General features: G+C 50.7%; 1 protein-coding gene across 1 annotated transcript in view; it reads right to left on the bottom strand.

The window, feature by feature from the left end:
* SNTB1 (syntrophin beta 1) overlaps positions 1-23836 on the bottom strand; it is a 316976-nt gene that overhangs the window by 15254 nt on the left and 277886 nt on the right. Inside the window, exon 4 of the mRNA XM_063924446.1 lies at positions 1283-1422. Coding sequence (XP_063780516.1) covers positions 1283-1422 — 140 coding nt within the window. The remainder of the gene's footprint in view (positions 1-1282; positions 1423-23836) is intronic.

Here is a 23836-nt window from a genome sequence, read left to right as displayed (position 1 = left end):
ACAAAGTGAGAGGACGCCAGCCACGTCCTCTCACTATCATTTCCAATGCACGAGTGAAAAATGGCGGCGACGCGCGGCTCCTTATATAGAATCCGAATCTCGCGAGAATCCGACAGCGGGGTGATGACGTTCGGGCGCGCTCGGGTTAACCGAGCAATACTGGAGTATCCGAGTATGCCTCGGACCCGTGTAAAATGGGTGAAGTTCGGGGGGGTTCGGATTCCGAGGAACCGAACCCGCTCATCACTAGTGGAAAGGGAGTGGTGAATACAGATTTGGGGGGTGGGGGTGGTTTTAGGAGGCACATATAGAAGAAGATATCTGACAACAGTAAAAGCATAGTGGTGGTGGTGAAATGGCTCTATAAAGGGGAAGACACCTCAGTCATTCAGCCGATTGAAAGGGTTAAAAGTAGTTACTCTGCTGTTTGGTATCATCATGTGCACTACACTGAACATGGACCACAGAAAGCAAAGGAAAGAATTATCTGAGGAGATCAGAAAGAAAATTGTAGACAAGCAAATTATAGGTAAAGGCTATAAGACCCTCTCCAAGCAGGTTAATGTTCATGTGACTACAGTTGCAAATATTATTAAGAAGTTTAAAGTCCATGGCACTGTAGCCAACCTATCTGGATGCTGCAGCAAGAAGAAAATTGACCCCAGATTAAACAGAAGGATAAGTGAGAAAGGTATGAAAATGAGCCAAGGAAAACTTCCCAAAAAACACAAGATGAACTCCAAGGTCAACACATGTCAGGGTCTGATCGCATTTACAGTGTTCATTCTAGCATCCAAAACCTGTCAGAGCCCGTGCAGTTCCTTTCCTGTCTGGGGTGTCTCTCTGCTCTGGTGCTTCTAGCACACTCTATTCTATATCTCAGTGCTGAGATACAGACAAGAGTGTAAAACAGAGGAACTGCACAGGTTCTGACAGGTGCAGGGTGCTAGAATGAATACTACATTTCTGAGCGATTGGGCTCAATGGAAGACAACCCAGGCAGACACCACTTTAAAAAAAAAAAAAAAACATAAAAAGCTAGGCTGGAATTTGCTAAAATGCATATTGGCGCAATGATTCTGGGAGAATGTCCTGTGGACAGATGAGTCAAAACGAGCTTTTTAACTAGTTACATCAGCTTTGTGTTCACAGACAAAAAAAATGAGGCCTTCAAAGAAAAGAAAACCAAACCCACTGTGACAGATTGCCTGTACTGCGCTGCATACCTGTAGCAGGACTGTGCAAACCATTATTAACCATGAGATAAATGCTGGACACGTACCTGGTGGCTATGAGGGGGTACGTGTGCACAGGGTTGAACCACGCCTCCTTCACGCGTGGCATGCTTTCATACATTAGCAGGTCCTTCTCTGTGACAACAATCAGGACAGGCTTCCAGTGTTTTTCATTTTCTCCCAGTACCTGGAATAGAAATTACAGTGGTAATTACATCAGTTGCAAATGGACATACATTTTACACTAACACAAGGCTAACGGTCTAAAGGGGAGTGTATCAAACCTTGGGAGAGAGACTGAGGGGGTAATTCATAGTTGATCGCAGCAACAAATTTGTTAGCAGTTGGGCAAAACCATGTGCCCTGCAGGGGGGCAGATATAACATGTGCAGAGAGAGTTAGATTTGGGTGGGTTATATTGTTTCTATGCAGGGTAAATACTGGCTGCTTTATTTTTACACTGCAAGTTAGATTTCAGTTTGAACACACCCTGTCCAAATCGAACTCTCTCTGCACATGTTACATCTGCCCCCCCTGCAGTGCACATGGTTTTGCCCAACTGCTAACAAATTTGCTGCTGCGATCAACTCTGAATTAGGGGGGGGGGGTGATTCAGAGTTGATCGTATCCCTGCAAAATTTAGCAGGGCTATGATCACGACCATAGACATGCGGGGGGACGCCCAGCACAGGACTATCCCGCCCCGCATGTCAGTGCCGGCTCCCCCGCAGAAGTGCAAAAGCATCGCACTGCGGCGATGCTTTTGCACTTTAGGAGTAGCATCCGGCCAGCGCAGCTTTAGCGTGCTGGCCGGGAGCTACTCGTCGCTCCCCGGCCCGCAGCAGCTGCGTGTGATGTCACGCGGCCACTACAGCCCGCCCCTCTGCACGGTCATGCCACACCTGCGTTGGTCGGACCGCGCCCACGGAACGGCGGCCAAATCCCACAGTTCCGCCCCCCCCCCCCTGCACAGCGATCGCCTCTGCCTGTCAAGGCCCTAAATACCAACCAATCAGCTCCCAACTGTCAAATTTTAAACACCACATTTGTAAGTATAGCAAATTATCAAGCATCTGGGCTAAACCATGTTGCACTGCAGTTGGGGCAGAAAGATTTAGATGTGGGTTGTCCTAGAGTGGTAGAAAGTTGGACTTTGATGCAACAATTGCACAAAGGCTCTTCTCCGAGCTTTCAGCCTCTCCGCAGAAGTAGGTCCACCCCACCGACAGCAGCAGGGCCCAACAGCCACCTCAATGGTTGTAGTCAGTGTGGTTTGGTTTTATGCCTCATTTTTATCGAAGTGCCGGTGTGACCTAGTTACCAGAAGTTTGTTTAATGGGGAGCGCTGGGTGATGACATCACTGCCCAGGCTGACAGTTATCATTCACATTTACTGTATGTCAGTGTTGCCACTATGAGTGTCTTTATCCTTCATTACTTTTAGGCAACCTGCTAGCCAGAAGCAAATGCCGTGGGGCAATGACCCCCCCCCCCCCCTCCCCAGAACTCTGCGCAACAGCACTGCTTGCACACACCTTGTTATGGCCCCGATGATACTGCAGAGGTGGGGTTTGAGCAGGAGGACCAATCAGAAGCTTGAAGTTTTCTGATTGGTCCACCTGCTCACTCCCGCAGAGAGTATTGACTGCATAGGAGAGGAAAGAGTTAAACATCTGGGGAGGGGTGGACCTAGCTGTGAGGAAAGTACAGCCTTCTTTAGGGGGAGGGTTTGCTATATATAGGGAAGGAGAGGCCATCTTAAGTCTCTTGGTGATTTGCTTTGGGGTGAGTGCTGCTTTGCAGAATCCCCCCATTTTCTTTTTCGGATTTATACATTTCAGTGTTTTGTCAGCTAGTCATGGGCAAAGTGATTCACTGAGCTGAGCTGAGACACATGACTCAGTTCAGTGAAGTGTCTGGAGTCAGTGTCTCGGCACATGAGTCATGACTCATCTGTAGTGGAATGTGTTGCAGAGACTGCACATGAATCAGTGAGTTGCCAGTGCTGGAGGATCAGTGCTGGACTCATGGAGTTATTCAGCTGCAGTGATTGTACAGTGTATCTGGGGGAGGCAGCTGCTTATGCCCTGATTGTTAATAATATGTTAACATAGATTTACTGTTATGTTGATATATTATTAATAACCACTTATTGCATACTAGTTATAGAATATGACATTACTTTTGGCTGAGAGAAAGCTTAACAGCCATGAAACACATCATTCATTCTGTAACTAAACCAAATAAAAACGTTTTTTTTTTTATCTTGCATACTTTGCTAATTGGATGATTTTAGGTGGCCTTGGATTTATTATATTATCCACTATCTAGCCTCCAGGGAGTTTGCCACCCACAATCACACTGAGCAGGATCAGTGAGCACTGAGCCGAGAGCCCTGTACCACAGGGGCTCCACCTCCTGCTGCATGAATCAGATCCATTCACTGAGTCACTGAGTCTACACAGTGTACAACTGTCTCAACTCACTGGCAGACTCAGGATGAATCATGATTCATGACATGGATCAGGCCCAGCAGCAGAGCACTCACTGACTGGTGAGTCGTGACTGCTCCCTCCCCCCTCCCACTGGGTGTCACCTGGTATAGCCTCTGGCCAATCACAGCTAAAGACAGCAGAACACACTGACTGAAGGACACAGGACACAGAGTTTCCTCCCTCTGTCTGAGAGAAGCTGCTGCTGCTGCTGTCTCGACTCATGAAACAGTGAGTGACTCGAATCATTCACACTTCCTGATGATTCCAGTCACTGTGTCGAGACAGAGAGTCAGTAGCCATCTCTATTGTCAGCTCCCTGCATTTAGGTCACACATCAGTGCTCTGGCTGCCACTCGCCCACGACGGTCCGCCGGGACCCCAGCCCGTTACCGCTCATCGGGCGGTTGGGGCTGGTTCCGGGGGCGAGCTGGCTGGCCCTGGGGACGGCGTCCCGTCTCCTAGGGCCTCCTCGAGGGATCTGGCGGAAGCCGGGCCGGATGTGACTGGCGGGAGCGGCCGACGAGGAGGATCAGAGAGGGAGTCAGGCCGCCCGGAGGTGGGCGGGCAGCAGCCCTTGCCTCCGGGCATGGCCGGGGAAGCCCCAGTGCCGGGTGCCCTCGGGAGCGCGCCGCGCCAGGCGCTCATCCAGGGACCGGAGACTGAGTTCGATGCCCAGCTCTTCCCCCTTGCCGGGGCCGGCTAGTGGTTCCAGGCGGGGGGAGGGCACTGGGCGGGGGACGGTGGCCAGCCGACTGAGGCCTGTCGCAGGGCCTCGCACGGCGTCATCCCCAAACGCTTCGGCTGAGAGAGCACGGACCGGAAGCGGTGGGACGCGCGCGCGGCGCCGCTCGCGCACGTGTGCGCGCAGCGGCGCCGCTTTCCTCCTTGTCTCCTCAGCCCTCTCCCCCGCAGCCGGAACACGGTGTGGAGCGGGGAGGGAGGGGGAGAGGCAGTGATCAGCCAGGTTAAGCTAATGGAGCTCTTAATGCAGGAGCCCAGACAAGAGGCCTTGTGGTGACAGAGAGCAGTGGGGCGCGCACCCGAGGTGCGCGCGCGCCCACGCTCGCCTCTGGCGCCGCTAGCCGCGCACGTGTGTGCGCAGCAGCGCCGCCGGCCCTGCTGTCTCCCCTGCTATCTCCCAGGCAGCCGGAGTCCGGCGGGAGCCGGGGGGAGAGGGGAGACAGGGCAATTATGATCACTGGCAGGGCAGTGCGATACCAAGGAGAAGGGGTGCGGCAGCAAGAGGTCACCGGGTGCGCGAGCCCGTGTCCACTGAAAGCGGAGCAGTGCGCGCGCTCTGCTGCGCCGCGGGGTTCCCGGTCTTTTCAGTTCACTCCCCCAGGGCCGGAATCTAGCGGCCTGCGGGGGAGGAGGGGGGACAGGGAATGGGTTAGTGGCCGCGGGGCTGCTGCACGCGCCGCAGGAGCTCGCGGCGGTCCCCCCCCCCTCTGCGGCATCGGATAGTTCCGATACACGGGAAGAGGGGACAAATTCGGAGGCGAGGGCAGTGCGGGCGTCGACAGCGGTGCCTCCGCTTTCCCGCAAGGGCAGCGTGCGTCGGATGCCCGGCACACGCATGTCGGGCGGCGAGTGCGTGGTCGCACGCGGGCCCTGGCGAAGGACCCAGGACCGCGTTTTGGGGCAGTCACGACCCCTCCGGAGCGCTGGCTCGGCCCTGGCCACAGCGGTGAAGGTGTTAGGGCCGCTAGCCGCAGCTGCCTCCCCTAGAACGGCTGTTCGTTCCGGCGGGCTGCGGGCTATGGCGGCGCAGCGGGTGGCACGCGCCTGCCGTGAGCTCGGGACGGTCGCCGCAGAATTACAACAGGGTCCAGGGCAGGACGCGGGGGAGCTCACGGCCGCAACGCCCCCAGCACTGAGGCCGCGGCATGTGCCGCGAGTGCTGGAGGGGTCCTCCGCTTCTTCCTCTTTTTTAAGGGAGCTCGGGGATGAGGCGATGGCAGATTTCGAGGAGGAAGGCAACGATTTGGACGCGCCGGAAGATTCCATGTCGGGGCAGTCGGCGGCATCAGGTAAGGTGGTGCAGTCGGTATTCGGGTTCCTCCACGAGCTCTAGTTCGCGTAGTTCTTCCTCTTCCTCATCTGCAATGTCGTCACAGGCGTCCGAAGTCAGTAGCACAACTAGGGCAAAGAAGCGGGCAACTAAATTCGCCAAGAGGGCAGCGGAACAGACGCAAGCGGTTTAGCGAGGAAGCGCGTAGGGCCAAGAAGCTCGCAATTTGCCCGGTGTCGTGCGATTCGTCTATACTGCTGTACTGCGGGGGCTGCGAGATAGCTGCCGCAAGAAGATTTGGAGGGGCGACTTCGTGGACGTGTTCGTATTGACGAAGGTCGCGAAGAAAGAGTATAAGGTGGCGGCGCAAAGAAGGGCATCGGGGCTGAGGCATTCCGTACCTTCGATAATTGCCTGGCCGGGTTCAGGGTCTTCGCGGCATCTTACCTGGAGGACAGGCCGGCAGAGCACACGAATATAATTAGGTACCTGCATCTCGTACATGACATGCAGCGCACGTCTTCGGGATCGGAGTGGCGCAGGTACGATCAGGAATTCAGGGAACAACAGGAAGGTTTGCAGGTCATGGACTTCGGGTTCAAGGACGTTGAGGTTGGGCTCAAGGTCACCCGGGCTTCGCTACAGGCGGAGGAGCCCCGGAAGCCGGGGGCGGACGGGCACCACGCAGGGTCGTCCTCCCAGTGGTTCGGCGCGGACGGCGGATTGGCCAAGTCAGGTAGGTCGGCAGTCCGCGCAGGGGGGCGTGCCACCACAAAAGGAAAATGTTTCACGTTTAACAACGCGGCGTGTTCCTTCGGGGGATGTCTTGGTCATCTCTCCAGTGGGGGTGGTTCCTAAGAAGGCTCCAGGCGCCTTCCGGCTCATTTGAGTTCGCTTTTAGGTGTGTACTGCCGGAAGCTGTGAAGGGCGACTGCGGGGTGTGCCAGAACGCACCATTTCGTGCGTTTGTCCTCAGAGATTAAGAGGGATTTGGCAATATGGGCCTCGTTCCTCGAGGACTTCAACGGGGTGTGTATATGGCAGGCCCCAATGGCGGACAGCGCTAGGTTGCAGCTGTTAACCGACGCAGCGGGCGCCTCTGGATTCGGTTGCCATCTGGAGGGATCTTGGTGCGCGGCCTCGTGGCCGGCAGAATGGCATCGCGGGGGTTTCACGAAGGACCTTTTGCTTCTGGAGTTTTTCCCATTATGGTGGCGTTGGAGGTCTGGGGCGATCGGCTGGCTAATCGCAGCATTTTGTTTAGATGCGATTATCTGGGCGTGGTGCATGCGATTAATAACCAGAGGGCAAAGTCGTTGGTGGTTATGCGGGTGCTAGGGCAATTGCTTTTGACATGCTTGCATAGGAACCTGTGGTTCCGCGCGCAACATGTGCCCGGTTTGGAGAATGGGATTGTCGACGCTTTGTCGCGAGGACAGTGGGAGAGGTGTTGGTTGTTGGCACCTGAGGCCAACGAGCAAGGTTTTCATTGTCCCGGTTAGGTTTGGCAGGTGATCGGGCCGGACTGGAGGGTCTAGCGTTGCGGTCAGTAGCGCCAGCCACGCTCAAGGCTTACGAACAAGCTTGGAGTGAATGGGAGGAGTTTGTCCAAGGGCGTCAGCATCAAGGTAAGAGTAGGCATCGGCTGATGCTTTCTTTTATGTGGCAGCTTTACGTCTCCGGTAGGTCACGAGCAGTGGTATCGCGGTATTTGGCAGGCATCTCATTTTTCTGCAAGCTGCGAGGCGTCCCTGACGTAACAAAAAGCGAGGTTCTGCGGAAGGCAATGAAAGGGTGGGCGCGAGTTGCGCCGTCGCCACCGGATAGGAGGCGGCCCATCGATGCGGCTTTGTTGCCAGCCGTCATCGAGGCGGTAGGGCGAGTCGCGTCGTCCAGGTTTGAGACGCTTTTGTTTAGTTTGGCGTTCTCAATGGCTTACCACGGGGCCTTTCGAGTTTCTGAGTTGGTAGCGCCTTCCAAGAGAGCAGATTCGCGCATGCTGGTCGGGGACGTGGTAGTGGGTGAGAGGTCCTTGCTGTGCAGGTTGCGACGCTCCAAGACGGATCAAGTGGGGAGAGGGCGCTGGGTTACAATGGTTCCAGCGCTAGAGGAGAGCGTTTGCCCAGTTGGCTGGCAAGGCAATATGTGGTGGTGCGACCCGTTAAGGAGGGGTCTTGGCTGTTGCATTATGATGGGCTGCCAGTCACGAAATACCAGTTTCGTTGGATGCTGAGTCGTTGTTTGGCGGGCTTGGGCCTCCCACCCACTGCTTTCGGTACCCATTCCTTTCGCATAGGCGCAGCGACGTCGGCTGCTGCGGCGGGTTGCTCCAGAACTGAAATCCAAGCGGTGGGGCGATGGAAGTCGTCAAGTTACAGACGATATATTCGCCCCGTCACATGAGAGGTCGGTTTGCGCTTGGGGCTTTGTTTAAATGGCAATGTATTACGTTGTTCCAGTTCTGTGATTTTATGGTGTTGTGCGTCTGTTGGTGTTCCCCCTTTTTTATCCTACTCAGGGATTAGCTACTCGCCGTTGCTGGCATGAGTCTGCAGCGGGGGTCTGGAGTTATTTGCGATTTTTTGCCTGACTTGACGGACTGAATTCTAATCTATAATTCGGCTAATTTGGTCTAATCAGAGTCCCTCAGCAGGTCTTTACGTTTCACCTCCAGCTGAGTTATTACATGTGTTTCCCATTTTATATCCCCCCCCCCCTTTTTATTTCGTTTGTTTTATTTGATCCTTCCCCTTTGTGTCTTTAATTGCGCTTTAAATTGGCAACGGAACATGGTGCAGTCGGCTAGGCCGTGACTGCTGCAATGGCGAGATCTAAAGTTTTCTTTTTTGGCAGATCCTTCAGTATAAACAATTAATAAGCCTCTTAGTAATCAATTCTACCCCTCTTTTTCCCTTCAGGATGGTTCGGAGACTATTTGCCCATTTGGGTGGTTGGCCACTCTTACATTTACTGGGCGGCCAGGTTTGTGGCCTCGGAAGGGTCTCAGGCATTGCTAGGAACACAGGGTGTCAGATGGCTTGGCTGGCGAGGAATGATGTGGGGTGAGCTGAGGAGTAGGTTAGTGAGTCAGGCCAGCAAGCATGGAGTCCCTAGGGTTTTGGTTGTCCATCTAGGTGGCAACGACCTGGGGAAGAGGACATCCTTGGATCTGCGGTGGGCCATGATACAGGATCTGGCAAGTGTGACCGCGGCATGGACCAATTGTGTGTTGGTTTTTTCCATGATGGTGCCAAGATTGTGTTGGAGGGGTGTGGCGGATGGTCGCCAGATTGATGAGGCCCGGAAAAAGGTGAACGGAGCGGTGGCAAAGTGGGTGCTGTCCCACAATGGGAGGGTGGTTCGCCACCCGAGGATACGGTTCAGAGACAGCCACCTTTTCCGGCGCGATGGAGTACATCTATCCAATGAGGGGATGATGTTTTTTCTGGAGGATCTAGGTTTCGCTTTGCAGGAGTTAGGGTAGGTTTATGGTGGCGGTGCGAAAGACTTTGGGGATGAGTCTTTCGCTGTTGGCGGAAAAGAACGGCAGTTTTGTATTGTAGGGAAAACTGTAGTGTTTTTTTTTACAGTTTGTTGTGGTTTAGGTGCACTCACCTCCATCGACTTATGGCCGCTTGACCACCCGTCCGGGAAGGCAGCGGCAGGGCACCCAGGAGCGGTGGGTAGTCACTGTGGGGGTTGAGTTGTCACCTATTACCGGTTTATAGTAAGTTTTAGTAAATTTATAGGGTTAGTTATTTAAAGTTAATTCAGATTAATTGAGCCGTTCTTTTGGGCCGCCACCATATGCCAGCTGGAGCGGCATATTAAATTAATTTCTTTATTACAGGTTTCCTAATGGATAGGGACAAATAAATAGCTAGCAATTTTCTGCCAAAATTCAAGTCTCAGTGTCGTTATTTCTGGTTCTAGGTTATGAATGCTTTACTTTCAAAGAAAGGGGTCCACCAAATATCACTAAGATGTTTAGGAGAGAGTATTGACTGCATAGGAGAGGAAAGAGTTAAACATCTGGGGAGGGGTGGACCTAGCTGTGAGGAAAGTACAGCCTTCTTTAGGGGGAGGGTTTGCTATATATAGGGAAGGAGAGGCCATCTTAAGTCTCTTGGTGATTTGCTTTCCCACCCTCCCGCCCTGGTATTAAGAATTTGTGGCACGTGGGCTTTGGCTTTAAGTTGTTGGCTGTTTTCGTTGGCTATTTATTGGCGGAAAAGAACGGCAGTTTTGTATTGTAGGGAAAACTGTAGTGTTTTTTTTTTACAGTTTGTTGTGGTTTAGGTGCACTCACCTCCATCGACTTATGGCCGCTTGACCACCCGTCCGGGAAGGCAGCGGCAGGGCACCCAGGAGCGGTGGGTAGTCACTGTGGGGGTTGAGTTGTCACCTATTACCGGTTTATAGTAAGTTTTAGTAAATTTATAGGGTTAGTTATTTAAAGTTAATTCAGATTAATTGAGCCGTTCTTTTGGGCCGCCACCATATACCAGCTGGAGCGGTATACTAAATTAATTTCTTTATTACAGGTTTCCTAATGGATAGGGACAAATAAATAGCTAGCAATTTTCTGCCAAAATTCAAGTCTCAGTGTCGTTATTTCTGGTTCTAGGTTATGAATGCTTTACTTTCAAAGAAAGGGGTCCACCAAATATCACTAAGATGTTTATAGTCCCACAGCTATTTTATATGAAATATTATTAAATGAAATACAATATTCGACCAATCAGCTGTCAGTGCAACTGTATGTATAGCCATGGCAAAAATTCTAGATACAGAATCATTCGTTTAGCCACAGCTTAATTTATTACCATGCCTCCCAATATACTGTATTACAATTTAAAACGCAGACACAATGAACCCAAATAGTGATCCACCCTAATCTGGCTCCACTAATAAAACTAATAAAAAATAAATAAAAAAAAGCTCTGCAAAGTGGTATAAAACTAATAAAAAAAAGCTCTGCAAAGTGGTATAAAACTAATAAAAAAAGCTCTGCAAAGTGGTATAAAACTAATAAAAAAAATAAAAAAAGTGCTGCAAAGTGATATAAAAAGGTCAGCGTTGACGCCATAAAATCTGCCCATAAGTCATCCTGGTTCATATAAAAACAAGAAAGAATATGAAAATCCTAAAATAAAATCTCTCCGAAATCCCATACAACGTCCTCCAAATAAACAAAAGCGAAGCTGAAGCATTTGCTGAGCCGAGCTGCCCCCATTCGTCTAAGGCTCAATACACAACTAGTGACCACAGTGTGACGCGGCTCTGTAAATCAGCGTATATTCAGATCTCCATAGTCCCACTCAATGGCTCATTTGTATAAGTGTTCTGCGGCTGAATGCTGCACCCTGGCACATCCTGGCGGCTCTTTGTAATGTAGAGGAGACCTCGGCCCTCTGATGTCGCTGACAATATCCAGCACGGGTTCACACCGTAATTACCCACAATCTCCTACACAACAAGGACGTGGCTCAAACATCATACAACCACCCATTAAGTTTCACTTTGCTCGCCGTCCCTGCTTCAAGTAACTGGGCTCTTATACTGTATACAGAATGTCGCAAACCTTGGGGGTGATTCGGATCTGAACGCTGCTCTGCGTTTTCACACAGCGGGCGATCATCGATAGACTGCATATGCACAGCAATGCACACGCACGTCGGCAAACAACAACAGGCATGGTCGAACAGCGTCAGGCTGGGGGGAAAAATAAGATTTTACTTACCGATAAATCTATTTCTCGTAGTCCGTAGTGGATGCTGGGGACTCCGTCAGGACCATGGGGATTAGCGGCTCCGCAGGAGACAGGGCACAAAAATAAAGCTTTAGGATCAGGTGGTGTGCACTGGCTCCTCCCCCTATGACCCTCCTCCAAGCCTCAGTTAGGATACTGTGCCCGGACGAGCGTACACAATAAGGAAGGATTTTGAATCCCGGGTAAGACTCATACCAGCCACACCAATCACACCGTATAACCTGTGATCTGAACCCAGTTAACAGCATGATAACAGAGGAGCCTCTGAAAGATGGCTCACAACAATAATAACCCGATTTTTGTAACAATAACTATGTACAAGTATTGCAGACAATCCGCACTTGGGATGGGCGCCCAGCATCCACTACGGACTATGAGAAATAGAATTATCGGTAAGTAAATTCTTATTTTCTCTAACGTCCTAAGTGGATGCTGGGGACTCCGTAAGGACCATAGGGATTATACCAAAGCTCCCAAACGGGCGGGAGAGTGCGGATGACTCTGCAGCACCGAATGAGAGAACTCCAGGTCCTCTTTAGCCAGGGTATCAAATTTGTAGAATTTTACAAACGTGTTCTCCCCCGACCACGTAGCTGCTCGGCAGAGTTGTAATGCCGAGACCCCTCGGGCAGCCGCCCAGGATGAGCCCACCTTCCTTGTGGAATGGGCCTTGACAGATTTAGGCTGTGGCAGGCCTGCCACAGAATGTGCAAGTTGAATTGTGCTACAAATCCAACGAGCAATCGTCTGCTTAGAAGCAGGAGCACCCAGCTTGTTGGGTGCATACAGTATAAACAGCGAGTCAGATTTTCTGACTCCAGCCGTCCTTGAAATATATATTTTCAATGCCCTGACAACGTCCAGCAACTTGGAATCCTCCAAATCGCTAGTAACCGCAGGCACCACAATAGGCTGGTTCAGGTGAAATGCTGACACCACCTTAGGCAGAAAATGAGGACGCGTCCGCAGTTCTGCCCTGTCCGAATGGAAAATCAGATATGGGCTTTTATACGATAAAGCCGCCAATTCTGACACTCTCCTGGCTGAAGCCAGGGCCAGTAGCATGGTTACTTTCCATGTAAGATATTTCAAATCCGCCGATTTGAGTGGCTCAAACCAATGGGATTTGAGAAAATCCAAAACTACATTAAGGTCCCACGGAGCCACTGGGGGCACAACCGGGGGCTGTATATGTAGTACTCCTTTTACAAAAGTCTGGACTTCAGGAACTGAAGCCAATTCTTTCTGGAAGAAAATCGACAGGGCCGAAATTTGAACCTTAATGGACCCCAACTTGAGGCCCATAGACAATCCTGTTTGCAGGAAATGTAGGAATCGACCCAATTGAAATTCCTCCGTGGGGGCCTTCCTGGCCTCACACCACGCAACATATTTTCTCCAAATGCGGTGATAATGTTGTGCAGTCACCTCCTTCCTGGCTTTTACCAGTGTAGGAATGACCTCTTCCGGAATGCCTTTTTCCCTTAGAATTCGGCGTTCAACCGCCATGCCGTCAAACGCAGCCGCGGTAAGTCTTGGAATAGACACGGTCCCTGCTGAAGCAGGTCCCGTCTTAGAGGTAGAGGCCACGGATCTTCCGTGAGCATCTCCTGAAGTTCCGGGTACCAAGTTCTTCTTGGCCAATCCGGAGCCACGAGTATCGTTCTTACTCCCCTTTGCCGTATAATTCTCAGTACTTTTGGTATGAGAGGCAGAGGAGGAAACACATACACTGACTGGAACACCCACGGCGTTACCAGAGCGTCCACAGCTATTGCCTGAGGGTCTCTTGACCTGGCGCAATACCTGTCCAGTTTTTTGTTGAGGCGAGACGCCATCATGTCCACCTTTGGTTTTTCCCAACGGTTCACAATCATGTGGAAGACTTCTGGATGAAGTCCCCACTCTCCCGGGTGTAGATCGTGTCTGCTGAGGAAGTCTGCTTCCCAGTTGTCCACTCCCGGAATGAACACTGCTGACAGTGCTATCACATGATCTTCCGCCCAGCGAAGAATCCTTGCAGCTTCTGCCATTGCTCTCCTGCTTCTTGTGCCGCCCTGTCTGTTTACGTGGGCGACTGCCGTGATGTTGTCCGACTGGATCAACACCGGCTGACCCTGAAGCAGGGGTTTTGCCAGGCTTAGAGCATTGTAAATCGCTCTTAGCTCCAGTATATTTATGTGAAGAGATATCTCCAGGTTTGACCATACTCCCTGGAAGTTTCTTCCCTGTGTGACCGCTCCCCAGCCTCTCAGACTGGCATCCGTGGTCACCAGGACCCAGTCCTGTATGCCGAATCTGCAGCCCTCTAACAGATGAGCACTCTGCAACCACCACAGAAGAGACACCCTTGTCCGTGGCGATAAGGTTATCCGCTGATGCATCTGCAGATGCGATCCGGACCATTTGTCCAGCAGATCCCACTGAAAAGTTCGTGCGTGGAATCTGCCGAATGGAATCGCTTCGTAAGAAGCCACCATCTTTCCCAGGACTCTTGTGCATTGATGCACAGACACTTTCCCTGGTTTTAGGAGGTTCCTGACAAGTTCGGATAACTCCTTGGCTTTCTCCTCCGGAAGAAACACCTTTTTCTGAACCGTGTCCAGAATCATTCCCAGGAACAGCAGACGTGTCGTCGGGGTCAATTGAGATTTTGGAAAATTCAGAATCCACCCGTGCTGTTGCAGCACTATTTGGGTTAGTGCTACTACGTCCCCCAGCTGTTCCCTGGACCTTGCCCTTATCAGGAGATCGTCCAAGTAAGGGATAATAAGAATTTACTTACCGATAATTCTATTTCTCATAGTCCGTAGTGGATGCTGGGGACTCCGAAAGGACCATGGGGAATAGCGGCTCCGCAGGAGACTGGGCACAAAGTAAAAGCTTTAGGACTAGCTGGTGTGCACTGGCTCCTCCCCCTATGACCCTCCTCCAAGCCTCAGTTAGGATACTGTGCCCGGACGAGCGTACACAATAAGGAAGGATTTTGAATCCCGGGTAAGACTCATTACCAGCCACACCAATCACACCGTACAACTTGTGATCTGAACCCAGTTAACAGCATGATAACAGAAGGAGCCTCTGAAAAGATGGCTCACAACAACAATAACCCGATTTTTGTAACAATAACTATGTACAAGTAATGCAGACAATCCGCACTTGGGATGGGCGCCCAGCATCCACTACGGACTATGAGAAATAGAATTATCGGTAAGTAAATTCTTATTTTCTCTAACATCCTAGTGGATGCTGGGGACTCCGAAAGGACCATGGGGATTATACCAAAGCTCCCAAACGGGCGGGAGAGTGCGGATGACTCTGCAGCACCGAATGAGAGAACTCCAGGTCCTCCTCAGCCAGGGTATCAAATTTGTAGAATTTAGCAAACGTGTTTGCCCCTGACCAAGTAGCTGCTCGGCAAAGGTGTAAAGCCGAGACCCCTCGGGCAGCCGCCCAAGATGAGCCCACTTTCCGTGTGGAATGGGCTTTTATAGATTTTGGCTGTGGCAGGCCTGCCACAGAATGTACAAGCTGAATTGTACTACAAATCCAACGAGCAATCGTCTGCTTAGAAGCAGGAGCACCCAGCTTGTTGGGTGCATACAGGATAAACAGCGAGTCAGATTTTCTGACTCCAGCCGTCCTGGAAACATATATTTTCAGGGCCCTGACTACGTCCAGCAACTTGGAATCCTCCAAGTCCCTAGTAGCCGCAGGCACCACGATAGGTTGGTTTAAGTGAAATGCTGAAACCACCTTAGGGAGAAATTGAGGACGAGTCCTCAATTCTGCCCTGTCCGTATGAAAAATTAGGTAAGGGCTTTTATAGGATAAAGCCGCCAATTCTGATACACGCCTGGCTGAAGCCAAGGCTAACAGCATTACCACTTTCCAAGTGAGATACTTCAAGTCCACAGTGGTGAGTGGTTCAAACCAATGTGATTTTAGGAATCCCAACACTACATTGAGATCCCAAGGTGCCACTGGAGGCACAAAAGGAGGCTGTATATGCAGTACTCCCTTGACAAACGTCTGAACTTCAGGTACAGAAGCTAGTTCTTTTTGGAAGAATATCGACAGGGCCGAAATTTGAACCTTAATGGACCCTAATTTGAGGCCCATAGACAGTCCTGTTTGCAGGAAATGCAGGAATCGACCCAGTTGAAATTCCTCCGTAGGGGCCTTCCTGGCCTCGCACCACGCAACATATTTACGCCAAATACGGTGATAATGTTGTACGGTTACATCCTTCCTGGCTTTGATCAGGGTAGGGATGACTTCATCCGGAATGCCTTTTTCCTTCAGGATCCGGCGTTCAACCGCCATGCCGTCAAACGCAGCCGCGGTAAGTCTTGGAACAGACATGGTCCCTGCTGGAGCAGGTCCTGTCTTAGAGGTAGAGGCCACGGGTCTTCCGTGAGCATCTCTTGAATTTCCAAGTACCAAGTCCTTCTTGGCCAATCCGGAGCCACGAGTATAGTCTTTACTCCTCTCCTTCTTATGATTCTCAGTACTTTTGGTATGAGAGGAAGAGGAGGGAACACATACACTGACCGGTACACCCACGGTGTTACCAGAGCGTCCACAGCTATTGCCTGAGGGTCCCTTGACCTGGAACAATATCTGTCCAGTTTTTTGTTGAGGCGAGACGCCATCATGTCCACCTTTGGTTTTTCCCAACGGTTTACAATCATGTGGAAGACTTCCGGGTGAAGTCCCCACTCCCCCGGGTGAAGATCGTGTCTGCTGAGGAAGTCTGCTTCCCAGTTGTCCACTCCCGGAATGAACACTGCTGACAGTGCTATCACATGATTTTCCGCCCAGCGAAGAATCCTTGCCACTTCCGTCATTGCCCTCCTGCTTCTTGTGCCGCCCTGTCTGTTTACGTGGGCGACTGCCGTGATGTTGTCCGACTGGATCAATACTGGCTGACCCTGAAGCAGAGGCCTTGCCTGACTTAGGGCATTGTAAATGGCCCTTAGTTCCAGGATATTTATGTGAAGTGACGTTTCCATGCTTGACCACAAGCCCTGGAAATTTTTTCCCTGTGTGACTGCTCCCCAGCCTCTCAGGCTGGCATCCGTGGTCACCAGGACCCAATCCTGAATGCCGAATCTGCGGCCCTCTAGGAGATGAGCACTCTGTAACCACCACAGGAGAGACACCCTTGTCCTTGGAGACAGGGTTATCCGCTGATGCATTTGAAGATGCGATCCGGACCATTTGTCTAGCAGATCCAACTGAAAAGTTCTTGCGTGGAATCTGCCGAATGGAATCGCTTCGTAAGAAGCCACCATCTTTCCCAGGACCCTTGTGCACTGATGCACTGACACCTGGCCTGGTCTTAGGAGTTTCCTGACTAGGTCGGATAACTCCCTGGCTTTCTCTTCCGGGAGAAACACCTTTTTCTGTACTGTGTCCAGAATCATCCCTAGGAACAGCAGACGTGTCGTCGGAATCAGCTGCGATTTTGGAATATTTAGAATCCATCCGTGCTGTCGTAGTACTATTTGCGATAGTGCTACTCCGACCTCTAACTGTTCTCTGGACCGTGCCCTTATCAGGAGATCGTCCAAGTAAGGGATAATTAAGACGCCTTTTCTTCGAAGAAGAATCATCATTTCGGCCATTACCTTGGTAAAGACCCGGGGTGCCGTGGACAATCCAAACGGCAGCGTCTGAAACTGATAGTGACAGTTCTGTACCACAAACCTGAGGTACCCTTGGTGAGAAGGGCAAATTGGGACATGGAGGTAAGCATCCTTGATGTCCAGAGACACCATGTAGTCCCCTTCTTCCAGGTTCGCTATCACAGCTCTAAGTGACTCCATCTTGAACTTGAACCTTTTTATGTAAGTGTTCAAGGTTTTCAGATTTAAAATGGGTCTCACCGAGCCGTCCGGCTTCGGTACCACAAACAGCGTGGAGTAATACCCCTTTCCCTGTTGTAGGAGGGGTACCTTGATTATCACTTGCTGGGAATACAGCTTGTGAATGGCTTCCAATACCGCCTCCCTGTCGGGGGTAGACGTTGGTAAAGCAGACTTCAAGAACCGGCGAGGGGGAGACGTCTCGAATTCCAATTTGTACCCCTGAGATACTACCTGCAGGATCCAGGGGTTCACTTGCGAGTGAGCCCACTGCGCGCTGAAATTCTTGAGACGGGCCCCCACCGTGCCTGAGTCCGCTTGTAAGGCCCCAGCGTCATGCTGAGGACTTGGCAGAAGCGGGGGAGGGCTTCTGGTCGTGGGAAGAAGCTGTCTGTTGTAGTCTTTTTCCCCTTCCTCTGCCCCGGGGCAGATATGAGTGGCCTTTTGCCCGCTTGCCCTTATGGGGACGAAAGGACTGAGCCTGAAAAGGCAGTATCTTTTTCTGCTGCGAGGTGACTTGGGGTAAAAAGGTGGATTTCCCAGCCGTTGCCGTGGCCACCAGATAAACCAGATAGACCGCCCCCAAATAACTCCTCCCCTTTATACGGCAATACTTCCATATGCCGTTTGGAATCCGCATCCCCTGACCACTGTCGCGTCCATAATCCTCTTCTGGCAGAAATGGACATCGCACTTACTCTTGATGCCAGAGTGCAAATGTCTCTCTGTGCATCTCGCATATATAGGAATGCATCCTTTAAATGCTCTATAGTCAATAATATATTGTCCCTGTCCAGGGTATCAATATTTTTAGTCAGGGAATCCGACCAAGCCACCCCAGCACTGCACATCCAGGCTGAGGCGATTGCTGGTCGCAGTATAACACCAGTATGTGTGTATATACTTTTAAGGATATTTTCCAGCCTCCTATCTGCTGGCTCCTTAAGGGCGGCCGTTTATGGAGACGGTAACGCCACTTGTTTTGATAAGCGTGTGAGCGCCTTATCCACCCTAGGGGGTGTTTCCCAACGAGCCCTAACCTCTGGTGGGAAGGGATATAGTGCCAATAATTTTTTAGAAATTAGCAGTTTTCTGTCGGGGGTAACCCACGCTTCATCACACACTTCATTCAATTCATCTGATTCAGGAAAAACTACGGGTAGTTTTTTCACACCCCACATAATACCCCTTTTTGTGGTACTTGCAGTATCAGAGATGTGCAAAACCTCCTTCATTGCCGTGATCATGTAACGTGTGGCCCTACTGGAAAATACGTTTGTTTCTTCACCGTCGACACTGGAGTCAGTGTCTGTGTCTGGGTCCGTGTCGACCCACTGAGGTAATGGGCGTTTAATAGCCCCTGACGGTGTTTGAGACGCCTGGACAGGCACTAACTGAGCTGCCGGCTGTCTCATGTCGTCAACAGTTTTCTGTAACGTGCCGACACTGTCACGTAATTCCTTAATTACGGCCATCCATTCAGGTGTCGACTCCCTAGGGGGTGACATCACCATTATAGGCAATTGCTCCGCCTCCACATCATTTTCCTCCTCATACATGTCGACACACACGTACCGACACCCAGCACACACACAGGGAATGCTCTGATAGAGGACAGGACCCACTTAGCCCTTTGGGGAGACAGAGGGAGAGTTTGCCAGCACACACCAGAGCGCTATATATGTATAGGGACAACCTTACAATAAGTGTCTATCCCTTATAGCTGCTTATATCTGTTATTTTGCCAAATAAGTGCCCCCCTCTCTTTTTTACCCTGTTTCTGTAGTTGCAGGATGCAGGGGAGATTCTCTGAGCCTTCCTACCAGCGGAGCTGTGTGGGAAAAATGGCGCTGTGTGCTGAGGAGATAGGCCCCGCCCCCTTCACGGCGGGCTCTTCTCCCGCTTTTTTCTGGAAAACTGTCAGGGGTTAAATACATCCATATAGCCCAGGAGCTATATGTGATGTATTTTTCGCCAACTAAGGTAAATTCATTGCTTCCCAGGACGCCCCCCCCCCAGCGTCCTGCACCCTCAGTGACCGGAGTGTGAAGTGTGCTGAGAGCAATGGCGCACAGCTGCAGTGCTGTGCGCTACCTTATGAAGACAGGAAAGTCTTCTGCCGCCGATTTATGGACCTCTTCTTGCTTCAGCATCTGTAAGGGGGCCGGCGGCGCGGCTCCGGGACCCATCCATGGCTGGGCCTGTGATCGTCCCTCTGGAGCTAATGTCCAGTAGCCTAAGAAACCCAATCCACTCTGCACGCAGGTGAGTTCGTTTCTCTCCCCTAAGTCCCTCGATGCAGTGAGCCTGTTGCCAGCAGGTCTCACTGAAAATAAAAAACCTATTTAAACTTTTACTCTAAGCAGCTCAGGAGAGCCACCTAGATTGCACCCTGCTCGGACGGGCACAAAAACCTAACTGAGGCTTGGAGGAGGGTCATAGGGGGAGGAGCCAGTGCACATCACCTGATCCTAAAGCTTTATTTTTGTGCCCTGTCTCCTGCGGAGCCGCTAATCCCCATGGTCCTGACGGAGTCCCCAGCATCCACTAGGACGTTAGAGAAATATTTATCGCACAACTATTCACATGCTGATTGACAGGAAGAGGCCGTTTCTGGGTAGTGACTGACCGTTGTCTGGAAAACGCAGGCGTGCCCAAGCGTTTCCAGGGAGGGTGTGTGACGTCAGCTCCGGCCCCGATCAGCCGGTTCTCATCGCACTGCAGGAGTAAGTCCTGGGCTGCGCACACACTGCATACAGTGGATTTTTGCAGCTCGGTGTACACGTGATCGCACACTTGCACAGCGAATATACACTCCCCCTAGGGGCGGCGACAATCTGAACGCAGGACAGCAAAGTTAGCGGCCCAGCGATCAGGTCTGATTCACCCCCTTGTGGAGAACCTAGATATAAAAGCAACATGAAGACAGATTCAAGTTATTCATTTTTTATATGTATAAACTGCCAACATCGTACTCGGCACTGAAGGAAGCGTGACACAACTGAATAACAATACAACATACAATGACAGCAGACAGAAGGTAAACCCAACAGGCAGCACGGTTAGTGTAATGGCTAGCATTACTACCTCACAACACTGAGATTGTGGGTTTGATTCCCGCCATGGCCCTAACTGCCCTATGTAATGTGTAATTGGGCGCTGCGGATCCCTTGTGGCACCATATAAATAAAGGATAATAGTAACTGTGTGGAGTTTGTATATTCTCCCCGTGCTTGCGTCGGGCTTCCTCCGGGTATTGCAGTTTCCTCCATCAATCCAAACATATGCTGGTCGGATAATTGGCTCCGAACGAAAATGAAACCTAGGGGTAAATTTTAGTGATGAGCGGGTTCGGTTCCTCGGAAACCGAACCCCCCCGAACTTCACCCATTTTACACGGGTCCGAGGCATACTCGGATTCTCCCGTATGGCTCGGTTAATCCGAGCGCGCCCGAACGTCATCATCCCGCTGTCGGATTCTCGCGAGATTCGGATTCTATATAAGGAGCCGCGCGTCGCCGCCATTTTCACTCGTGCATTGGAAATGTTAGGGAGAGGACGTGGCTGGCGTCCTCTCCGTTTATTAATGTTGCTGCAAATATTTGTGCTTATTGCTTAATTGTGGGGACTGGGAAGCAGCTGTATTATACAGGAGGAGTACAGTGCAGAGTTTTGCTGATCAGTGACCACCAGTATACGTTGTCTGCCTGAAAAACGCTCCATATCTGTGCTCAGTGTGCTGCATATATCTGTGCTCACACTGCTTTATTGTGGGGACTGGGGAGCAGCTGTATTATATAGGAGGAGTACAGTGCAGAGTTTTGCTGACCAGTGACCACCAGTATACGTTGTCTGCCTGAAAAACGCTCCATATCTGTGCTCAGTGTGCTGCATATATCTGTGCTCACACTGCTTTATTGTGGGTACTGGGGACCACCAGTATATTATATAGGAGGAGTACAGTGCAGAGTTTTGCTGACCAGTGACCACCAGTATATATAGCAGTACGGTACGGAAGGCCACTGCTCTACCTACCTCTGTGTCGTCAAGCATACTATCCATCTAGATTCTATACCTGTGGTGCATTTTAGTTTTGCAGTTTGCTGACAGTGACAACCAGTATATATAGCAGTACGGTACGGAAGGCCACTGCTCTACCTACCTCTGTGTCGTCAAGTATACTATCCATCTAGATTCTATACCTGTGGTGCATTTTAGTTTTGCAGTTTGCTGACAGTGACCACCGGTATATATAGCAGTACGGTACGGAAGGCCACTGCTCTACCTACCTCTGTGTCGTCAAGTATACTATCCATCTAGATTCTATACCTGTGGTGCATTTTAGTTTTGCAGTTTGCTGACAGTGACCACCAGTATATATAGCAGTACGGTACGGAAGGCCACTGCTCTACCTACATCTGTGTCGTCAAGTATACTATCCATCTAGATTCTATACCTGTGGTGCATTTTAGTTTTGCAGTTTGCTGACAGTGACCACCAGTATATATAGCAGTACGGTACGGAAGGCCACTGCTCTACCTACCTCTGTGTCGTCAAGTATACTATCCATCTAGATTCTATACCTGTGGTGCATTTTAGTTTTGCAGTTTGCTGACAGTGACCACCAGTATATATAGCAGTACAGTACGGAAGGCCACTGCTCTACCTACCTCTGTGTCGTCAAGTATACTATCCATCCATACCTGTGATGCATTTCAGTTGTGCGCAGTATATATAGTAGTAGGCCATTGCTATTGATACTGGCATATAATTCCACACATTAAAAAATGGAGAACAAAAATGTGGAGGGTAAAATAGGGAAAGATCAAGATCCACTTCCACCTCGTGCTGAAGCTGCTGCCACTAGTCATGGCCGAGACGATGAAATGCCATCAACGTCGTCTGCCAAGGCCGATGCCCAATGTCATAGTAGAGAGCATGTAAAATCCAAAAAACAAAAGTTCAGTAAAATGACCCAAAAATCAAAATTGAAAGCATCTGATGAGAAGCGTAAACTTGCCAATATGCCATTTACGACACGGAGTGGCAAGGAACGGCTGAGGCCCTGGCCTATGTTCATGGCTAGTGGTTTAGCTTCACATGAGGATGGAAGCACTCATCCTCTTGCTAGAAAACTGCAGTGCCACTCCTAGATGGGCCAGGCGTTTGTGTCGGCCACTTGGGTCGCTTAGCTTAGTCACACAGCTACCTCATTGCGCCTCTTTTTTTCTCTGCATCATGTGCTGTTTGGGGACTATTTTTTTGAAGTGCCATCCTGCCTGACACTGCAGTGCCACTCCTAGATGGGCCAGGTGTTTGTGTCGGCCACTTGGGTCGCTTAGCTTAGTCACACAGCTACCTTGGTGCGCCTCTTTTTTTCTTTGCATCATGTGCTGTTTGGGGACTATTTTTTTGAAGTGCCATCCTGCCTGACACTGCAGTGCCACTCCTAGATGGGCCAGGTGTTTGTGTCGGCCACTTGTGTCGCTTAGCTTAGCCATCCAGCGACCTCGGTGCAAATTTTAGGACTAAAAATAATATTGTGAGGTGTGAGGTGTTCAGAATAGACTGAAAATTAGTGTAAATTATGGTTATTGAGGTTAATAATACTATGGGATCAAAATGACCCCCAAATTCTATGATTTAAGCTGTTTTTGAGGTTTTTTTGTAAAAAACACCCGAATCCAAAACACACCCGAATCCGACAAAAAAAGTTCAGGGAGGTTTTGGCAAAACGCTTCCGAATCCAAAACACGGCCACGGAACCGAATCCAAAACCAAAACACAAAACCCGAAAAATTTCCGGTGCACATCTCTAGTAAATTTACGAAAGCTTTGAAAAGTGATGTCACCCATAGCGTCCATCAGATATGCTCTATCAATAGAGATAATGGTGGGGGGCGGGGGGGGGAGGGGAGTAAAACTTGAGATCAGGGGGCCACACCTATCCTTTTGTTCAGGTCACACAGTAGATTCCTCCCCTGTGTGTAAGAAACACGTACAGCACTTTACACTTTCACCTCCATCACTATCACATATATGACCGTATACATGGGTGGTCTTCAGTTTGCGGGTGTCCGGGCTTCCGCAATCAGATTTGAGCTATCATTAGAGATAATGGGGGGGGGGGGGGGGGGGGGGAGTGAAACTTGACATCAGGGGGCCACACCTATCCTTTTGTTCAGGTCACAGTAGATTCCTCCCGTGTGTAAGAAACACGTACAGCAATGTACACTTTCATCTCCATCACTATCATATATATGATATATGGGTGGTCTTCAGATTGCTGGCGGCTGGGCTGCCGACAACCAGCATACCGGCGCCAGAATCCCGACAGCTTTTCTCCCTCTTGGGGGTCCACGAGAATAGATAGCGTGGCGGCTGGGGCTCATTTGCGCTCGCCCAGCTGTCGGTATGCCGGTGGTCAGGATTCCGGCGCCGGTATGCTGGTC

Source organism: Pseudophryne corroboree, chromosome 5 (assembly GCF_028390025.1).
Source record: "Pseudophryne corroboree isolate aPseCor3 chromosome 5, aPseCor3.hap2, whole genome shotgun sequence".
NCBI lineage: Eukaryota > Metazoa > Chordata > Amphibia > Anura > Myobatrachidae > Pseudophryne > Pseudophryne corroboree.
The sequence above is the reverse complement of the archived record's forward strand: the minus strand, read 5'-3'. Positions and strand labels throughout refer to the sequence as shown.